This window comes from Capsicum annuum, chromosome 3, assembly GCF_002878395.1.
Source record: "Capsicum annuum cultivar UCD-10X-F1 chromosome 3, UCD10Xv1.1, whole genome shotgun sequence".
Classification (NCBI taxonomy): domain Eukaryota; kingdom Viridiplantae; phylum Streptophyta; class Magnoliopsida; order Solanales; family Solanaceae; genus Capsicum; species Capsicum annuum.
In genome coordinates, this window is record NC_061113.1 from 60,099,755 (window position 1) to 60,118,176 (window position 18,422).

At 36.8% G+C, this 18,422-nt stretch overlaps 1 protein-coding gene across 8 annotated transcripts; it reads left to right on the plus strand.

Annotated features, from left to right (window-relative positions):
* Positions 1–10,395: 10,395 nt before the first annotated feature.
* On the plus strand, positions 10,396–18,108 carry LOC107863801 (protein TIFY 4B). Of its 8 annotated transcripts, none has more exons than XM_016709945.2 (9): positions 10,396–10,941; positions 11,127–11,269; positions 11,412–11,560; positions 14,064–14,154; positions 14,246–14,408; positions 14,709–14,774; positions 15,807–15,849; positions 16,268–16,331; positions 16,438–16,580. In XM_016709945.2, exons 1-8 carry the CDS (start codon positions 10,824–10,826, stop codon positions 16,314–16,316), a joined length of 822 nt encoding a protein of 273 aa, XP_016565431.2. In that variant the 5' UTR covers positions 10,396–10,823; the 3' UTR covers positions 16,317–16,331; positions 16,438–16,580. The 8 variants fall into 8 exon arrangements, with proteins under 8 accessions (XP_016565431.2, XP_016565430.2, XP_047263958.1 ...); XM_016709944.2 differs by having other exon boundaries at positions 16,265–16,331; positions 16,432–16,574; XM_047408002.1 differs by having other exon boundaries at positions 16,432–16,574.
* The last annotated feature ends 314 nt before the right edge of the window (positions 18,109–18,422 follow it).

The window sequence follows — 18,422 nt, forward strand, 5'->3', positions numbered from 1 at the left end:
TGAACTAGAGTGTAATTTATGGGTGGATATTGTTATGTTTGCGTAATTGTTAGTTGTCTAGTAAGGATTTCACCATTACTTGAGCTTATGAGTTGGAATTTGATGGGTGAAAGCCCCAAATCTCCAAATGGGTTTGATGGGTGAAAAACCCAAACTCTAGAAAACCTTCATCATCCTCAAAAGAGGGATGAAGGTAAATATAAGGTAACCCATAATATCCTTGAAAGAGGGTTATAAGGGAACAAAGCAATGGTGAACAATTAAGCCTATGGTTTTCTCCCTTTTACAATCTTAGAAATAAGTGTATTAGGAATGTAAATCATGTTAAGATCATCATCCTAGAAATAGGGATGCTTGATTGAGGTTTTGGATGATTACGAATTTCATACTTGTTAGGTGCTCAAAAGAGCCAATGGGTGAAATCATTGTGGTTTTATCAAAAGATTAACCACAATGACTTTTGACCTAGCCTATCCTTTAGTTAACAACTAAATTTCATGCTAAACCATCATTAACCCACAAAATTTTACCTTTAGGTAGACATAATCCCAAGATTTCCCCTAACATTGTTGCTTAAAATGAAAGTGTCATCTCTTGATCATTTGCTAAAGATTGTACAACAAGTTTCCAAATAAATCCACCCATTTTATTTTACATGGCATTTTTGTTAGCATTTTGGGTAACCTCATAGTAATTTGAGCACCCATAGGGTTTGAAGTCTATAATTCGCTCCTTGAGATTCGACCCCAATTCAAATTGGGTTACTTGACAATGACCACCTCACCCCTCAATTATGGAAGTGAGTTGAGCATTATCAAAATGGCATCATTTCTGGGGAGTGAAATATAGATTTCGCTTGTGTGGTGTTATTCTTACTTGGAAATACTCAGAGTAGCGTACTTTATTCTAGTTGTTGTTTTTGGATATTTTATAGGTAATCCTAGCATGAACAGAATTATGAGTAAAGGCACTCTTTACGCAGAGTCATTTGATGTTCCCCTTTATGGGGAGAGCCAACTAAATAAAAGGGGTCATACGAGTAAAACCGTATCCCACCTTACGATGGGAATGGGACATTGCATATGACTAGTATCATCCTTCATATGTTACAAGTAAAGGGTCTATATGGGGGTCAAGCTCATGAGGACCATTCAATATTTCTCATATCACTCAAGAGTCTATTCGACTCTGTCTCTTTCCATTCTCACTAATGGGCGAAGCATTGTTGTGGTTCTGTACACTCCTTACAGCTTCACTCACTTCATGGAACAAGCTCAAAAAGGTGTTTTTAGATCAATATTCCCCTTCATCCAAGGTGTGTCACCCGAGAGATAAAATCATAAACTTTAGACAAAGGAACGGGGAGCTGCTTCATGAAGCATGGGAGAGATTTCATAGAAAGTTGGCCAAATACCCAAACCATGAGATTCTAGGGAAGGCACTTCTCCAAATATTCTACCAGGCACTAGATCATTTGAACCAAACGGTGGTAAATAATGCGTCGGAAGGTTCTCTCTTAAACTTCCTCATCCATGCGGCTACAAAATTATTGAGAGAGGTAACTAAACACAATCGGGAACATCATACCCAAGACATCAATATTTATAATAGCTCTTCATCCAAGCCCATGGTTAGTAGAGAACAAAGAAAGCAGGATGAGGTTCAAGAGCAAATGATGGCAAAGATCTTGATCCAACTTGAGCTCCTAACAAAGTATGTCATGGGTGCACCCATGAAAATAGCAAACCCCGTAACACCAAGATCCTATTATGAAGATAAAGAAGCTAGGAGAATGAAAGAAGAAATTTGGTACCTAGCTAACCACTCGGGAGGTTCTCATCTGGCCTATCATAGGAACATGAGTATTGCCATATTTTGCCTCACCACAATCGAGATTCTAATAAAGAGTCAAGCTCCATTGATGCCGACAGAGGTAGAATGGGGGATATCCTTGCAAGAATTTTGAACAGAGTTGAAGAAACGGACAAAATGGTCCTTGAATTAAAAGAGGACTTTATTTCACACTCTAAAACTATGGTCTCCCATTCGGCTTCTATCAAAGAATTGGAGATCCAAATGGGACAAATCTTCACACGACTGAATGTTATACCGAGGGAAAATCCCACTAGTGACAAAATTACTAACCCCCAAACAAAGATTAAATCTTCGTAATACATGCTGGGAGTAAAAAAGAAAAGGAAGAGCACTTGACAGAGGACTTGGGAGGAAAAATACCCAACACTTAGTCGAAAGAGAGGTTGTACCAAAGTCTAATTGACAAAGAGAAGAAAGAGGTGAAAAGCATTGTTGAAAGGTTAATTGATAAAGAGGAGTTTGATAAGTGGGGACCTGTGGACCTTTCTTGACAAATTGATGCATGCCAACGTCGTGCCACGACGATAACTAAGCCATTGTGTGGGAGGCAACCCACAAATACCACAAGGATGGCTCGTATTCTTTTTATTATATTTTTATAGTATTGATGTTAGTTTTTGCATTTGAATAACTCATTCATGTGTGACACTATGGAATGCTTTGCATAAGCTTAGAAAGAGAGAAGTGTACAAACTTGAGTTAAAACCGATCAAAGGATAAATAGGCACTAAGTAAGTAGAAAATCTAGACATGGGAAAATAGGGGAGCAAAAATTCCCTCAGTTAACGTGACTGCGGTCCCCAAGCGCGATCGCGGTTACTTGTCTGTCCGCTATCGCGGTCAGTCAGTCGCGATCTAGTTGATTCACTGACTACCTCCCTAATTTTCTCACACTCTCGCTCAAGTTTTTACATGCAGGAATGGCCTGATCTCAAGGTAAATGGTGATGGTGCAGAGTCTGAAAATGATAGCAGTCTTTGATGGAGTTTCAAAGAGCATCCTTATCTCTTTGTTATCCTTGATTATTTACGCATTTAGGACACTGCTACCTTTTTCGTTGGGGGTGTTTTCTTATTCATTCGATTTGGGCTTATATTATTGATATTTCTGCATACTCTTTTTCTCTTTTAGATGATCCTTATTTTTATTCGGGTTGTAATATTCGAACACTCTTACGGTGCCCACACTTGCATGAATTAAGTACCTTGTTCTTAAGTTGTTACTTTATTTTAATTCTAATGGGCGAATCATGATTGGGTTTTAACCATGGATGTAAGGAAAGTCTGAGTACCTGTGGCATCAAGGCTATAAGATGCAGGGGAAGTCTGAGTACAAGTAGGATTAAAAATTTAGGATCCCACTTATTCCCATTGGTGAAGCCTAAGTAACCATATGGGTGGTTCGCTCGTACTAAATCTCATAATGTGAGACTACAGCTTGGGTTGTTTCCATGATTAGCAAATTATTCATGGTATGGATACTAAAGCAAACAACCCTCTCCGTCCAAAAATTTTCCAAAATTCAAAGGCATGGACATGAGCAACCTTGTGAAAATCTTTCTCTCTTTTTAGGACTCCAGAAATTGACTTCAAGAAATTAGTAAGCACTCCATTTTTTTCTCTAGAGGGTAGAAGAATTGAATCCCCTTCACAACATTTGCATGCCATGTGTATGAGCTTGATTATCTACATCTCATGTGCACTTGTATCATCTAGAACTTGCCCCATTAGTCTTTCAAAAATAAATTTTGATTATGCTTGGTTGGTAAAATAATCATAGGCCATCCTATGATTTTGGAAGCCCTCTTTAGCCAAATAAGCCTACCAATACATAGGAGTTACCCCTAGTCACTCTCTTTGAGCCTTTGGACTTTTCTTTGGAAAACACTTTATAAGTCGTGACCCTTCTAATCATCCTTCCTTGAACCCTATCCTTCTTGAACTTAAGAATATAAATTAAGGTTAAAAGCCTAAGTTGGGGGGTGGTGGAAAGAGAAAGAAAGTGTAATTGAGCCACAAAGTCATAAGAAAGTGCCTACGAGCTTAAACAAGTAAGCTTTTTGTTTTGAAGAAAGAGAAGGTCCACCAAAAGAAAGAAATACATAACAGTTAAATGCTCACATCAAAAGTAAAAAAAAGGTGAAAAAAATATGGGTAAAGTAAAAAGGGAAAACGCAGGCTAATTTGTAAAAGAAAGAAGTGGCCCAATAGCAATGCATGAAAAGATTTTGTGTAGAAGTTCAACGAGGGTTTAGGCTTATCATCCTAAGATAATATCCTACCCTGCCCTAAAACTCGTTTTACAAGCTCAAAAAGTCCATTGTGATTCCCAACCAAGTGTGGTCATATAGTAGTAATAGAAAATAGGGGAAAGCCTATGGAATGGTACTTGTTAACACAAAGAATCTGTTGAGAGAGTAAGTGTTTGCACTTAAAATTCCTCTGTGCATGATTGGTAACTAGGTGTGTGAATTTCTTTCTTTTTGTGAGAAGGTATGTGAACTAGTGGAGGTGGATAATTTTGGCATCTTCCGCACAATAAGACAAACGGAGGTAAAATATAATTGTAGTAAATACATGAGCCATTTCTAGAGTGTTAGTAGGTGCTACTTGGTTTCTCCTCAAAGTCCATTGCATTTTTTGTTATTCTAGTTTATGATGAGGGATGTTATGGAAATCCTCTGGTCCATGTGTGAAAAGCTTTTTATGGTAGCAATTAAGTTGGAATCTTCTTGATCATTGGGAGCTAAATTGGGGCATATATGGAGAATGTATCATGGTAAAGGGTGGTGGCGCTTGAGGACAAGCAAGGTCTTAAGTTGGGGGTGTTGATGAGCAATGATGTTATCACTCATTCTCACTAATCATTCGGGCACATTACCCTGTTCTGAATGAATAAAATGAGACATAATTGTAATTAAATGCACTAATATCCCCTATTTACAAGCATAGAGTTGATGAAATCAAAAGATGTGGAAAGGAGCTTAAAATGATCAAAAAAAGCTGAAAATGCAGATGAAGACTTGGAGCAAAGGGCCTCAGATACCTCGATCGCGGTCTGCTGACCGTGATCGCAGCAATCAAGCAAAAGTCAGTAAATTGTGGTCGCATAGCTGCGATTGTAGTTCAGCGGGATTATGCCCAGGGCAGATTTGTAAAATTACAGAGACGAATTCCAAACCATATATAGGCAAAAGCCCTTTATTCTTGGAATATTTCTTACCTCATAAGATATTTTGAATTGAAAGCTTGAAACCCTAATTGGGCAAGTGTGTAACAAATTTTGGAGGCTTGATTTCTTAGTATTTTTATGAAGAATGAATGCTTTGAATAATCCTTATAGTATATCTCTCTTTACTTTCTTCATGAGTAGCTAAGTAATTTAGTCTTGCGATTATGTTGAACTAGAGTGTAATTTGTGGGTGGGTATTGTTGTGTTTGCATAATTGTCAGTTGTCGAGTAAGGATTTCACCATTGCTTGAGCTTATGAGTTAGAATTTAATAAGTAAAAGTCCCAAATCTCCAAATGGGTTTGATGGGTGTAAACCCCAAACTCTAGAAACCCTTTATCATCCTCAAAAGAGGGATGAAGGTGAATATGAGGTAACCCATAACATCCTTGAAAGAGGGCTATAGGGGGACAAGGCAACGGTAGAAAATTAAGCCCGTGGTTTTCTCCCTTTTGCAATCTTAGAAATAAGTGTATTAGGAGTGTAAATCATGTCAAGAGCATCATCCTAGAAATAGGGATGCTTAATTGAGGTTTTGGGTGATTACGAATTTCACACTTGTTAAGTGCTCGAAAGAGCCAATGGGTGAAATCGTTGTGGTTTAATCGAAAGATTAACCACAATGACCTTCGACCTAGACTATCCTTTAGTTAACAACTAAATTTCATGCTAAACCATCATTAACCCACATATTTTTACCTTTAGGTAGGCATAATCCCAGGATTTCCCCCAACATTATTGCTTAAAACTAAAGTGTCATTTCTTGATCTTTTGCTAAAGATTGTACAAAAAGGTTTAAACAAGTCCCCTCATTTTATTTTACATGTTGTTTTTGTTAGCATTTCAGGTAACCTCGTAGTAATTTGTGTACCCATATGGTTTGAAGTCTATAATTCACTCCTTGAGATTCGACCCCAATTCAAATTGGGTTACTTAACAACGATCGCGCCTCACCCCTCAATTATGGGAGTGATTTAAGCGCTATCAACCACCACTAATGACTCTGCCTAACTGACGGGGAAGACGTCATCCCTACATTCGCTCGGTGCTAAATCCTACTCCCAATTGAAATGGCACTGGTACTGAACTGAACTAAGGTTAATTGAACATTATTTATGATAGTGCTCATCATGATCATATCAACTGAATAAATAGGAATATTCATGGCTTAACTGAATCATTAATTGAAAATCTAAAATCATGTAGAACACGTACGTATCGGGTGTTCATAACCCACCAGCACTAAATGATCATAAAATATGACATTTAAGCTTAAAACTGTAGTATGGAATCATAGTTCAACCCAAGACATAGACATTTCACCAAACATGTGGAGAGCATGGACTTGAACATGAAGATATTCTAAACATGAGAAATCGACAACATGAAATTCACTTTAATAAGACATGGGAAACTAAGATTTAAAGCATGAGTAAGTCAATTATTTCATGGGATCATACATGGGCTGAATTAAATTTAAATAACGAAGGAAAACATGAATTAAACTCATCTTGAACATGTAAAATACCATAATAATAATAGAAAAATCTATACTTTAGTTTAAAAAAAAAAAGTTTTTTGGGCTCCATGGGTGAAAAAGACCCATGGATGAGCACCCCACATACCTTAATTGAACGAGTTCTTAAAGAGACTTGAAATTGGAACTTGAACCCTTGAATTCTTGAGGAATAAAGCTTGAATCTTGGGGCTTGGATGATGAACTTGTAAAAGAAACCCTATTCTTGATGTTTACTCGAAGATTCTTGAACTTGGAAGCTTAAACTCTTGATTTCTTAGGGAAAAAGTTTGAATTTTAGTCTTGGGGAGGAAGAGGGTTTTAAGGGTTTGATGATGAAAAGTGGGCAAATAATGTCCTTTTGGTGTTTTAATCAATCACTTGGGTGCTTAGGGGTAAAGGAAAATGACTAAAACGTCCTTTGGGCTTGTATCTACGGATGCAGGAAAACATTACACCGTATCACAGAGCTAGATGAGGTAACTTAGTCCCGCGTTGCGGTGCAATCGCGACAGCTTACTGGTTCTGACAAAAATGATCATAACTTTTTACTCGGGTATCGGATTAAGGCAAAACTGGTATCGTTGGAAAGCTAATTCAATTATCTATAATTTGGTGGGTCTAAAAAATTCCTCATATAAAAAAGTTATACACATTCAAATTTGACCCTTGTAGAATCGAATACTATATTTCGGCTGAATCAAAGTCTCTTAGCTCAACCTTGCTTTGAGTGATGCCTATGAAGATTTTTCACCTCATAAGCACTTCACACACTAGGATAAAGATAATGAAACATGTATTCAAACATAAATCAAAGGATCAGAGTTTACACATGTAAAAATGACGGTTCAATTTCTAGCTCAGGAATGTGAGGTGTTACATTATCGTAGAACAAAGTGAAAGTAACTTTTTTTTGTTTTTTTTTTTGTTTCCCAAGGTATCCCCCAGCCCGACAGGCCAAGGACTAATCCTCCGCGGATCTGAGCTCCATTTAAGGGTTTACCGCTGGCCAATTGGTTACTGCATGCATAAGGCGGGAATCGAACCCCCGACACTTTAGCGACCTAGTGAGCTAACCACTAGGTCAACCAAGCTTAGTTAAAGTGAAAGTAACTTTGATAAAACTTATCCATGAGTTAAATAACTATCTTTGACCCCAAAAGAAAAAGTTAACCATATAAAAAATAATAGTTTAAGTTTTATGCACCGTTAGTGTAAAAAAAATAAATTTCCCACTTGGTGGGAATTCACTGGGTTTGTTGTTATTGTTGTCGTAGTGTATAAATTTTTTTAATAATATCAGGTAAATTAAAGAATTCTCACAATAACTTCAATATTAAATTTAGGAATCAAAGATATCAAAAATCGGTAGAGTCCTAATTGTACTCTAATCAAATTTGTTATTTCCTTTTTCGACCTAAATTAACTTTATTTCATTTTTTAATGTTCAAATTAAATTCTGTTATTTTCATAATTCTATCTCAAACAAGATTGGCAATATCATTTAATTATCGGAAATGGGCCCAAAATACCCTTCAAGTATTGAGATTGGTTCAAAAATACCCTCAGTTAACCTATTCGACCAGAAATACCCTTCAAGTATTGAAATTTATTTAGAAATACCTCTCCATCCACCTTTATGGCTCAAAAATACATTTGCAACTAACAATTTTTCTAAATAATAATTAAAAATTTGGAAAAAGTCAGAAATACCCTTAAAGTATTGAAATTGGTTCAAAAATACCCCTCCATCCACCCTTATGGCTCAAAAATACCTTTGCAACTAATAATTTTTTTAAATCATAATTAAAAATTTGGAAAAGAGTCAAAAATACCTTTCAAATATTGAAATTGGTTCAAAGATACCCTTCCATCTACCTTTGGCTAAAAAATACCCTTACAACTAACGGTTTTTTTAAAATCATAATTAAAAATTTTATTAAATGCATGACACTTTTCTATTTGTCGAAACTAACTAATTAAAATGTTAATCGCAATCCGGACTCAACTAAAACTACCTGATCCAAATCCTATAAAATCAATCATAATTTTGATCGGTGAATGGTGTGAAGTGTGTGGTGTGAAGTGATCTCGACAGGGAATGCACATGCCAGCGGTGGCAAGACAATTTGATGTATATAAATAAAATAGTGACAACTATTTACGAAAGAATGTAGTATTTTTTTCGTAAAATAAAATGGAGGAAGTAACAAGATAGTGTTGCCTAAGACGTGCCAGAACCAAGACAGCTCAATTAGTTTTGCTAGATAACACAGAAAAATATACATCACAAAGAAATATCAAACTAACATTATAATTAGGGAATAAAATTCTTCACAACATTACATTGGACTGACAGATTCTAAGTCAACAAAGTTCCTGCATTTGATAGAAAAAATGACTCATACTATCGAAAAGTTTTAGTTCGGGCAAATTTTATACGGTTTGAATCAGGTAGTTTGAGTTGGGTTCGGATTGGATTTAACATTTTAATAGTTTAGTTTCAACAAATAGAAAGTTGTCACGTATTTAATGAAATTTTTAATCTTGATTTTTTAAAAAAAAAATCGTTAGTTGCAAAGGTATTTTTGAGTCATAAAGGTAGATGGAGGGTATTTTTTAACCAATTTCTATACTTAAAGGATATTTCTAACCCCTTTTTTGAATTTTCATTATGATTTTAAAAAATCGTTAGTTGCAAAGGTATTTTTGAGTCATAAAGATGGATGGAGGGATATTTTTGAATCAATTTCAATACTTGAAGAGTATTCGTGGCCCAATAAGTTAACGGAGGGTACTTTTGAACCAATTTTAATAGTTTAAAGGTATTTCTGACCATTTTCCGTTTTCTTTTCCGTTTAATTATCTATCTATATCAAATATTTTGAACCTTGCGAGAAGATACTAATTCCTCAATGACCCTACAATTATTGAGAGTGTTTTTAGCTTAATTAAGAATTAGCACAACTATGTAACTTTTATTTTTATAAACTACTGTATAAACAAACTTCAGGATTTTTTTCTTTTAATTTGAAAAGATTCTAAAATCACAAATATCATATAAAAATTTACATCAAAATCTTAAATTATATTAAGTGTTTCAATTACATTAAAGTAATGAGAAACATATGAGGCTGGAAACAAAGCCAAGTAAATAAACATGAAAGGAGGGTTTAGACTTTGGAGGAGAGACAGGAACGGATTCAGAATTTTCAGTGAGGGATTCAATAGTACATATACGGATTAGTTGAAGAGGGTTCAACCTCTACTATTTATACATAAAAAAAATTATCATGTAAAAATAGTATAATTTTTTGATGAAGAGTGTTCGGATGAACCCCTGGCCCCTATGTAGATTTGCCACTGAGGAGAGATCTGAGTTAGAAGATTTAGAGGGATATGGTGCAATAGTGCTTTTTCTTTTAATAAACTTTTTAGAAAAAGAAAAAAAAAAGTTAAAAATATGATAATTTGCAAGAGCAGATAAATTTATATGATGATGTAAATTTTTTTATGTGCACATAATTTAAGCTCAAAAATTAAGGTATAATATATTAACTTGTCCTTTAACTTATTCTTAATTCATATATATAATCTTCAACTTTAAATATTTTATGTGACATAATACATATAAAACACAAATTAATCATGTAAGAAATTGAAACTACATATAACATATATATCTACTTATTTAATTTTATATAAATTTAAATATCTACTTATATATAACTAAAATTAAAGAACACAAATATAAGTTTGAAGGCTCATTTATATATGCCTCTAAACTCCTCAAGATTAGTACGTTTTTAAGAAGCGAAATATGTGATGGGAAAAAGTTAGGCCGGGAAGTACAGTATAGAGCGGTAGCGGTGGTAAGGAGAGGGACCGCCGCGACCTCTAAGGGCATCACGAATTCGAAAGATGAGATGTGGGGGCTATCTTTTTCAATAATGACATCGCTGATTACGTGGCAACCTGGGGTTGCAGGCTTTGCTTCTCCTGAATTGGTTACTGCCAAAAACCAAAAAAGCAACTCACTCTCTGCCAAACAGGGGCGGCGCCGCGGCCATTTTTTCCCAATTCTCCGCAACCACTTTCGCCACCACTCACTCACTCACTAACTCAGCCAAACAGCTTTCTTCTGTTGCCAATTTTATCCAAACGAAACGAAGTTGTACCGATTTATACCTGAATTTTGCAACATGCCGCCGGAAGAAACTGTTTCTAAGTCGCCTCTTGACAAACCGCTGCACCAACTTACGGACGACGACATTTCTCAGCTCACTCGCGAAGATTGCCGCCGTTATCTTAAAGATAAAGGTGCATCTCTCTCACACACACAGAAAGACTTTTTCTCTCTCTTTGTATATGCTTGAACGTTAAAAAAACCCGGAGCTGCGAAAATCGAGAATAGAATATTTATCTTTTTGAAGATTATTATGCATAAAACTAGCACACACGTGAGGACGATTATGCGTGCGTCTTCTAAAGATGTGTCCGTGCAGGGATGAGAAGGCCGTCATGGAATAAATCACAGGCGATTCAGCAGGTGATTTCACTGAAGGCGCTACTTGAGACGCCGCCGGATACCGACACCGGCCAGCGGAAAAGGCTTCACATTCCTCGCCCAGACACTAGTCTACAGCGTGTGCGTTTCGATTTCATCTACTGATATTTTCTCTTGTCATGGTTATTTGATGAATATGATACCTCTATCGCTTAATTTCATAGTGTGAATGTAACTTTCCATGTTTAAGCGCTTAATTATTGAATAAAATGAACTAATGTAGGTCCAGAAAGGAACAAATACTGATGCAGGATTTTCTGAATCGGTTGAAGAAATTGTACCGTATGGAAGAAAGCATCCAAATAAACCTGATCTTTCTGGTGATAAAGCTGCAGGTTCTGTTGCAGTTGTCAATAACTTAGCTCCTTCTAGGTGAATAATCGTGTCCTCCACTGGTTTATGCAATTTATTAAACCTTTTATATGCTGAACTGATGGCTGCTCTTTTTTTTTTAAATTTAATCTTTAACCTCTCGCTATAAGCTAACCTTTTTGCTCCCACTTGAACCCACAACCTTAGGGTTGGAGGTGGCCGATTCTTTACTTTATGTTACAAATAAATAAGGTGCTCGTCTTTGACACACTTTGTTCCCATTGAATAATAGTTTGACTCTGCTGCTCCATGAAGTACCGGCCGGCTCTTCCCTTCAAAAGTACATTAAAAAGATTCTAATATTCATTAAGTGGTTAATATGGAGTTTTCGCTTATTTGTGTGTCCTTGAATTGGTTGGGTGAAGGATGTGCAAGAATTGTGGTTAATGTTTTGACAAGCAAGTAAATGTTAATGCTTTTTACATTTAGTCTCAATTGAGAGCTTCGGTCTTTCATTTCACTTTGAAGAGTTGTTCCTATTTTGTTGGTGATGTCCCAAATTCCACTACCACTTGCTAGATCCCATAGGAGCACTGCACTTGTTGCTCCTATAGAGCTTGTTGTATTGAGTACATTATATACAATTGGAAAATGTTGATGAGCATGGACTGAGTGCTACAAGTATTTTAAGAACAAATGTTTTATCATCAGCAGTTATGCTTTATCAATTGCCGTAGAAAAACCGTTAGGCTTCTCGAATCAGCTTAAAATATGACTTAAATGGTTTCACTAGCTATCATGTGAGAACTTAGAAGATGGCATCCTAAGGGAAGTTGTGATTCTGTGCAGTGATTTGGACGGCGAAAGGTGAGAAGAGGCGACAAGGCCCCGCCTTGCCACGCGGCGAGGCGATCGCTTTTTGAAAGTGCGGCGACAATTAATACAAAAAAATTAAAATATGCTTATATAAATGATCAAAATTTCAATAGCACTAATACATTAGGAAATATTCAACAACAACAACAACAACATAGCCAGTATATTCCCACCAAGTGGGGTCTGGGGAGGGTAAGTGTATGCAGTCCATACCACAACCTCAACTGTGAGATAAAGAGGTTTTCGATAGACCCCTGGCTCAAAATAAAGCAAGATAAGATAAGGAATAGTAATAGAACAAGATACAATTGAAATTAACATATTCAATAATACTAAAAGCAAGATACTCCAAGTATACACTAAAACATACAACATCCTAACTCAGACGAACCTTCTACCCTAATTCGCCTCCTCACAACTTTTTGTCCAGGGTCATGTCCTCGGTAAGCTGAAGCTGCTCCATGTCATGTTTAATCACCTCCCTCCAATATTTCGTCGGTCTACCTCTACCTCGCTTGAAATCATCCCTAGCCAACCTCTCACACCTCCGCACTGAGGCATCCGTGCTCCTCTGCATCACATGACCGAACCATCTCAACCTCGCTTCCCTCATTTTGGCTTCCACCGAAGCCACTCCCACCTTATCTCAAATAACCTCATTTCTAATCCTATCTTTTCTAGTACACCCACACATCCATCGAAGCATTCTCATCTCCGCCACCTTCATCTTCTGGATGTGGGTCTTCTTAATAGGCCAACACTGCGCCCCATACAACAAAGCCGGTCTAACCACCACTCAGTAGAACTTGCCTTTAAGTTTGGGAGGTACCTTTTTGTCACACAAGATACCGGAGACGAGCCTCCACTTCATTCGCCCTACTGATAGAATGAGTGTCAATCTCTCCGTTCTCCTGAATCATCGATGCCAGATACTTGAAACTATCTCGTACTGATAGAATGAGTGTCAAACTTAACAACCACATCGGACTCATGAGAAATATTAGGAAATATTTCAAGTCAAAAATTAAAAATAGATAGTAGATGGATGCTAAAATTTACAGTAATGGTGTAATACAATGTGCAGAAAAGGAAAGAAGAGAAAAAGAGGAAGAAATAGAAGAAGAAAAACAGAGGAAGAAGAGGAAAAAAATAAGAAATCAGTACCAGACTAAATAAGAAATCAGTACCAGACTACCAGTTGAGTTGCTGGTGTAAGAAGAAGAAGAAAGAAGAAGAAAAATAAGAGAAACTGCCGAAGTACTTACCAGTTGCCAGAGTAGCTGCCGCCAGTCGCCGAAATCACAATCGCAGTTGTGACTTGCCTTAGGTCGCAATCGCAGTCGCCAAGCAAGTAAGACAGTTGAACAAAAATAGGACAATAAGCCCTAAAATTACCTTTTTTATCCCTAAAACCCTAATTCTTTAAAAAAAAAAAAAAAAAGAGGCGGCGCCATTGTCGCCTTGCGTCGCCATGTCGCCAACCTCGCCTAGGCATCGCCTTTTGTAGGTCGCAGCGCCACAAAGGCTGGTGGGGACCATGCCTCGCCTCGCCATTCGCCATTGGCGACATGGCGAGCGCCATTGATAACACCGTTTCTGCGAGTGTGTGAGCCTTTACGGACTGAGATTTCCAGAAATTCCATTATAGTTAGTTCAAGTGCTAATTGTTTTTTCTTGGGGAGTCCAGAACCAGAGACTCAGGAAACACACCAGCAGGTCAATTGACAATCTTCTATTGTGGAAAGGTGAATGTGTACGATGATGTTCCTGCTGGAAAGGTACCTTAAGCTTGATCTACATCAGAAGTACGACAATTTCAGTATTGACGACTAAATTTGTTCTTGGTGTGGCCACTGGTGTTTTGTTTAGGCACAAGCAATCATGCATCTTGCTGCAAGCCCACTCTTTGTGCCTTCAGAAACTCCGTTGGATGCTGCCAGAGCAGCTCGACATTCCGAATGCGATTTGCAGGCTGCAAATGTTAAGCTGGGTCCAGATTCTCGTATGGTGCTCATGCCGACCATGCAAACAGGTTCATTCTTGTTTCTTTGCTGGCTTACCCCGGAGATTGAAGAATGTGAACACATTAGTCCATGATCTGGGGTATTTGATGGTATGTGCATAAAGTTGAATAGAAAAAATAGGCGTAACCTGTAATGTGCTTGATGAAAATGCTGATAAAGTTGACTAGCCCCACCCTCCCCCTCTTGCCAAATCCATATGTGAGTTTGATTCTGTCTAGGTTATGGCTTTCCATGAAAAGTAACTTTCCATGAATCTCGATGAGGTGTGTCCTTGTGTTACAGAACATACTAATTTGAATATTTTACAGGGAAAATGAGTGAAGTGACTCGCCTGCATTTGGAGGAAAGCAACACCTTCTATGAAGACAATTCGGGCAAGTTCTTTTGTTTCCTTTTGTTGTTTCTGATTCTCTTCTCCCCAACCCCAAGAACTCCCAAAAATGTGAGGAAAATTTCTCGGTGTACCTTGCTGAAACTGGGGGAATATTAGGCTCCTCTGTTTAGTTTAATTGAGCAATGTGATGGATGCTTTTATTTACCCAGGGTTGTGTGAGGCCATGACTTTCTTTCTCCATGTTAGCTGACCTCTAGCTGTCATCAAAACTTTATCGTTTACAGTATGGTACCTGAAAACTGGAGGGAAAGATAAGACAGTCATTCCTTAACTTATTAAAAAATTACTAGCCGTTGTCATTCAGGAGTCAAGACTTCCCATCCTGACCATATTTTACAGCTATATGAAAGAGATTTTAAAATTCCAAATCCAAGTACCCACATATTGAAATGATGGTGCTTGAAAACCAGAGGAACACCTAAAGGTGTGAGTTAGCAGTCAGTGAAATGGGTAAAAACTTTGAATACTGGGGTTCAAATCCAGCAGAGTAAAAAAAGAAGTGCTAGATGATTTCTTTTCATCTACATAAGCTTTGGTGGGCACTGGATGGAATGGTCGAGGTGTGTGCAAGCTGGCCCGAACACTTTCATTATCAAAAAATAAAAGATAAAGAGGAAAAGATAAGAAGTTGGTGCATTGATATTATCCCACTAATGTGTTGAAGTTCTTCCATAAACCAGGTTTTGCAAACAATAATTAGATTTCCTAATTTTTTAAAGTTAGTTGTGGCAACGTAAGTAGGTTATAACTTTATGTTTAATTTAATAGAAATAGAAATAGAAAAGACAATTTACTGACAAGTGTAATGTCCACTATTACTTCTTATCATGTTTATCTAAAAATATTGATAATTAATTTATTTTTGAAGAATAAAATTGAACACCTAAAAATATAATTCATGACTGTAATGTTGGGCCCGTTGACAGGCCTTTTCATATCTAGTCAAAAAAATAAGTTTAGCTGGTGCTTAGATATTATACCACTAAAGGGTTGAAGTACTTCCATAAACCAGGTTTTGCCACTAAATTGAATGGCATTCCAGAGTCTGCAGACAGGTAAATTTAATAGTCCTTTCTCCCTATGTAGCTCGAACACACCAAAAATGATGCGGCACTCGTATCTAATTCTCCAAAAGAAAGTACTTTTGGAGAATTTGATACACGCACCCGTCGACACTATTTAAAAATATGAGCAACATAGATTTCTCCTGCTAACCACCTGTTTCAGGCCTTCAATTAATGCTACTCTTTATTTCTTCATCAATGCATTATAATAGATAAATGCCTTTAACCTTATCCAAAAAAAAATGATAAATGCCTTTAATAAATGCAAAACTTGAAGTAGGTAATGCTTATATGATGATTAAAAGAACTTGTTGAAGTCAAAGCAATCAGGCATCTTATTTTACTTCTCCATGAATTTCATTCTTATCTATCTCTTCCTCTCATGCCTCCAAAATCAATCATGCAGCAGCAGTGGAAGGCAACACAAGCAGGAAAGCATCAGTGCAAAGATATATTGAGAAACGGAAAGACAGGTACTGCAATAACTATACTGCTCAATATCAAATTGGTAATAAGAAACAAGAACAGTTGTACTCCTTTTTATTTCTTTTCAGTATCTCACGTCTCTGTTAGGTGAAGGTTGAAGAGCAAGAGAAAGATGGGAATGTCTTCATCTGCTAGCTTGGACATCTATTTGAACCATCGAACCGGAAATCATACCTCAAATGAGCTGTCAAGTAGGAGCAACACTTGTTCCCCGCCCACAATTAGATTATCTGCTGCACCTGCTCCTAGTGGTTCAGTGGATAAGATTCACCAAATGGATGCCAATTCTTCTGCTTTTCTCAATGACAAAGGTGAATTTTTTCTTTCACCATATTATATATAGTAATTCTCTAATTTCAACTTTCAAGGAACATTCTTGTTTTTGCCTCCCTAATTAGTTCATTTGAGATTTTGCCTCTCTAATATTAGTCCAGTCGAGTTTTAATCTATCAAAACTGCGGACTTTCCAAGGTTGGTCAATACGTTAATCATTAATGTTTTAAACCCTGAAATACTTCTTCTTGTTGTTTTTATTGTGCAATCTGGTTGCTAACATAAACTCTGTGTCACAACCTCTAATCTGCTCTTTCTAAGTTTGTACATCCATCTTGACAATGTTAGTCGCAAAACTGGATGAGATTCCTTCATTGAAAAAATGAAATTGCATGAGATTCCTCTGAATGAATGTGATGAAAAAATGAAATTGCATGAGATTCCTCTGAATGAATGCGATGTTGAGCGAAAGCTATTGCTGTTTGAGCAAACCAACCTCAGATGGAAGTCTTGGGGACCTTGCAATATGCCAAGTGCTTGTAAAATTGGCAATTAGTTATAAATATAGATATAGACCGATCACCAAAATAACGTAACTGAACAGATAGTTATCAATGGCCCTAATGAGTATATTTTATCATTGTTTGTGTAGGAATCCTATCATTCTTATCAATTAAATTTGTTCTTTGACATCACTATCATTCTTATCAATTAAATTTGTTCTTTGCCAGATGTCGTACATCACTAGTATTAGTATTTTTGTCACTACTATATTTTTTGTTTTTTGCTTATTTTCCTTTTTTATTGTTGCTTCTAACCTTCTCATAGTTTACGAATTTCGAGCTCTATCCAACCTCATAATCTAATATATAAGGAAAAAAGAAATACGTTGCTAGCTCTGGAAAGTGGTGTCTTGCACTATATGATATTTTTAAAGTGGTCAAAGTTTATAACACATTCTTTTTGCTGTTCAGATGGTAAAGAGTGAAAACTGGATGGCGAGGAACACTCATGCTTTCTAATTTGTTTTCATGCTCCAGAAAGTCTAGGAGGTGACATCTGTTCCAGCCTCTGCATGGTTGAATGACGAGGAAACAGGTAGGTTGTTCCTTGTGAATTTGTGTCCAGAGGCACTTTGTATTTAGGCTGTCGTCATTCCTTTGTTAAATTAAGAGAGTTAGTCAGGAATAGTCCTCTTCTTGCCATGTAACGTTTTTCGCTTTCAGAATCTTTTTGAAAGCCAATCCTAAGAGTCCCACTTTAGTGTAGAATTTTAGGCAGTTGCATTTTTACTTTTGCTGGAACTGGTTCCAAGGAGCTAATGTGGAACACTATTGTAATTAGTCTCGGCTTTCCGCTCTAACAAGACATGATTTTGGCTGAACAGTGGAAGTACATGGGTTACCAAGACAAATTCTTGTTTTATGTGGACTGATTCTTGGGAAAAATTTAAATTTGAGACTTGGTAAAAAGGTTTAAGTTTGGTTAGTATTAAGTTTGTCAAAAGACGCCACACTATCAATGCATGATTTCAATTATTCATGTTGCAGTAAGCCTAAATTGTTAAGACAAATGTATTAACGCCCATGAGGAATACTTGGGTCCATCCTGGACGTGTTTCACTGCAGGAGGAAAATGTTGGTATACTTCGAGACCGCAATTCCTGTAGGCATGTGGAAGAACGTTTAATGTGTCTGATCTCACCTTATTGATATAAGATATACTCTATATATAAAGAACTGCCTATCTTTTCTGTTATCGTAGCTAACTTTCTCATTTTACTCGGATCCGGTTGGTTGAGGTTT

Bases quoted from the DNA above. Each gene is read 5' to 3' on its own strand.
- LOC107863801 (XM_016709941.2), top strand. From the start codon at position 10,824: ATGCCGCCGGAAGAAACTGTTTCTAAGTCGCCTCTTGACAAACCGCTG. The intron at 10,942-11,126 runs GTGCATCTCTCT...GTGTCCGTGCAG, and splicing joins CCGTTATCTTAAAGATAAAG to GGATGAGAAGGCCGTCATGG. The intron at 11,561-14,063 runs GTGAATAATCGT...TGGGGAGTCCAG, and splicing joins AATAACTTAGCTCCTTCTAG to AACCAGAGACTCAGGAAACA.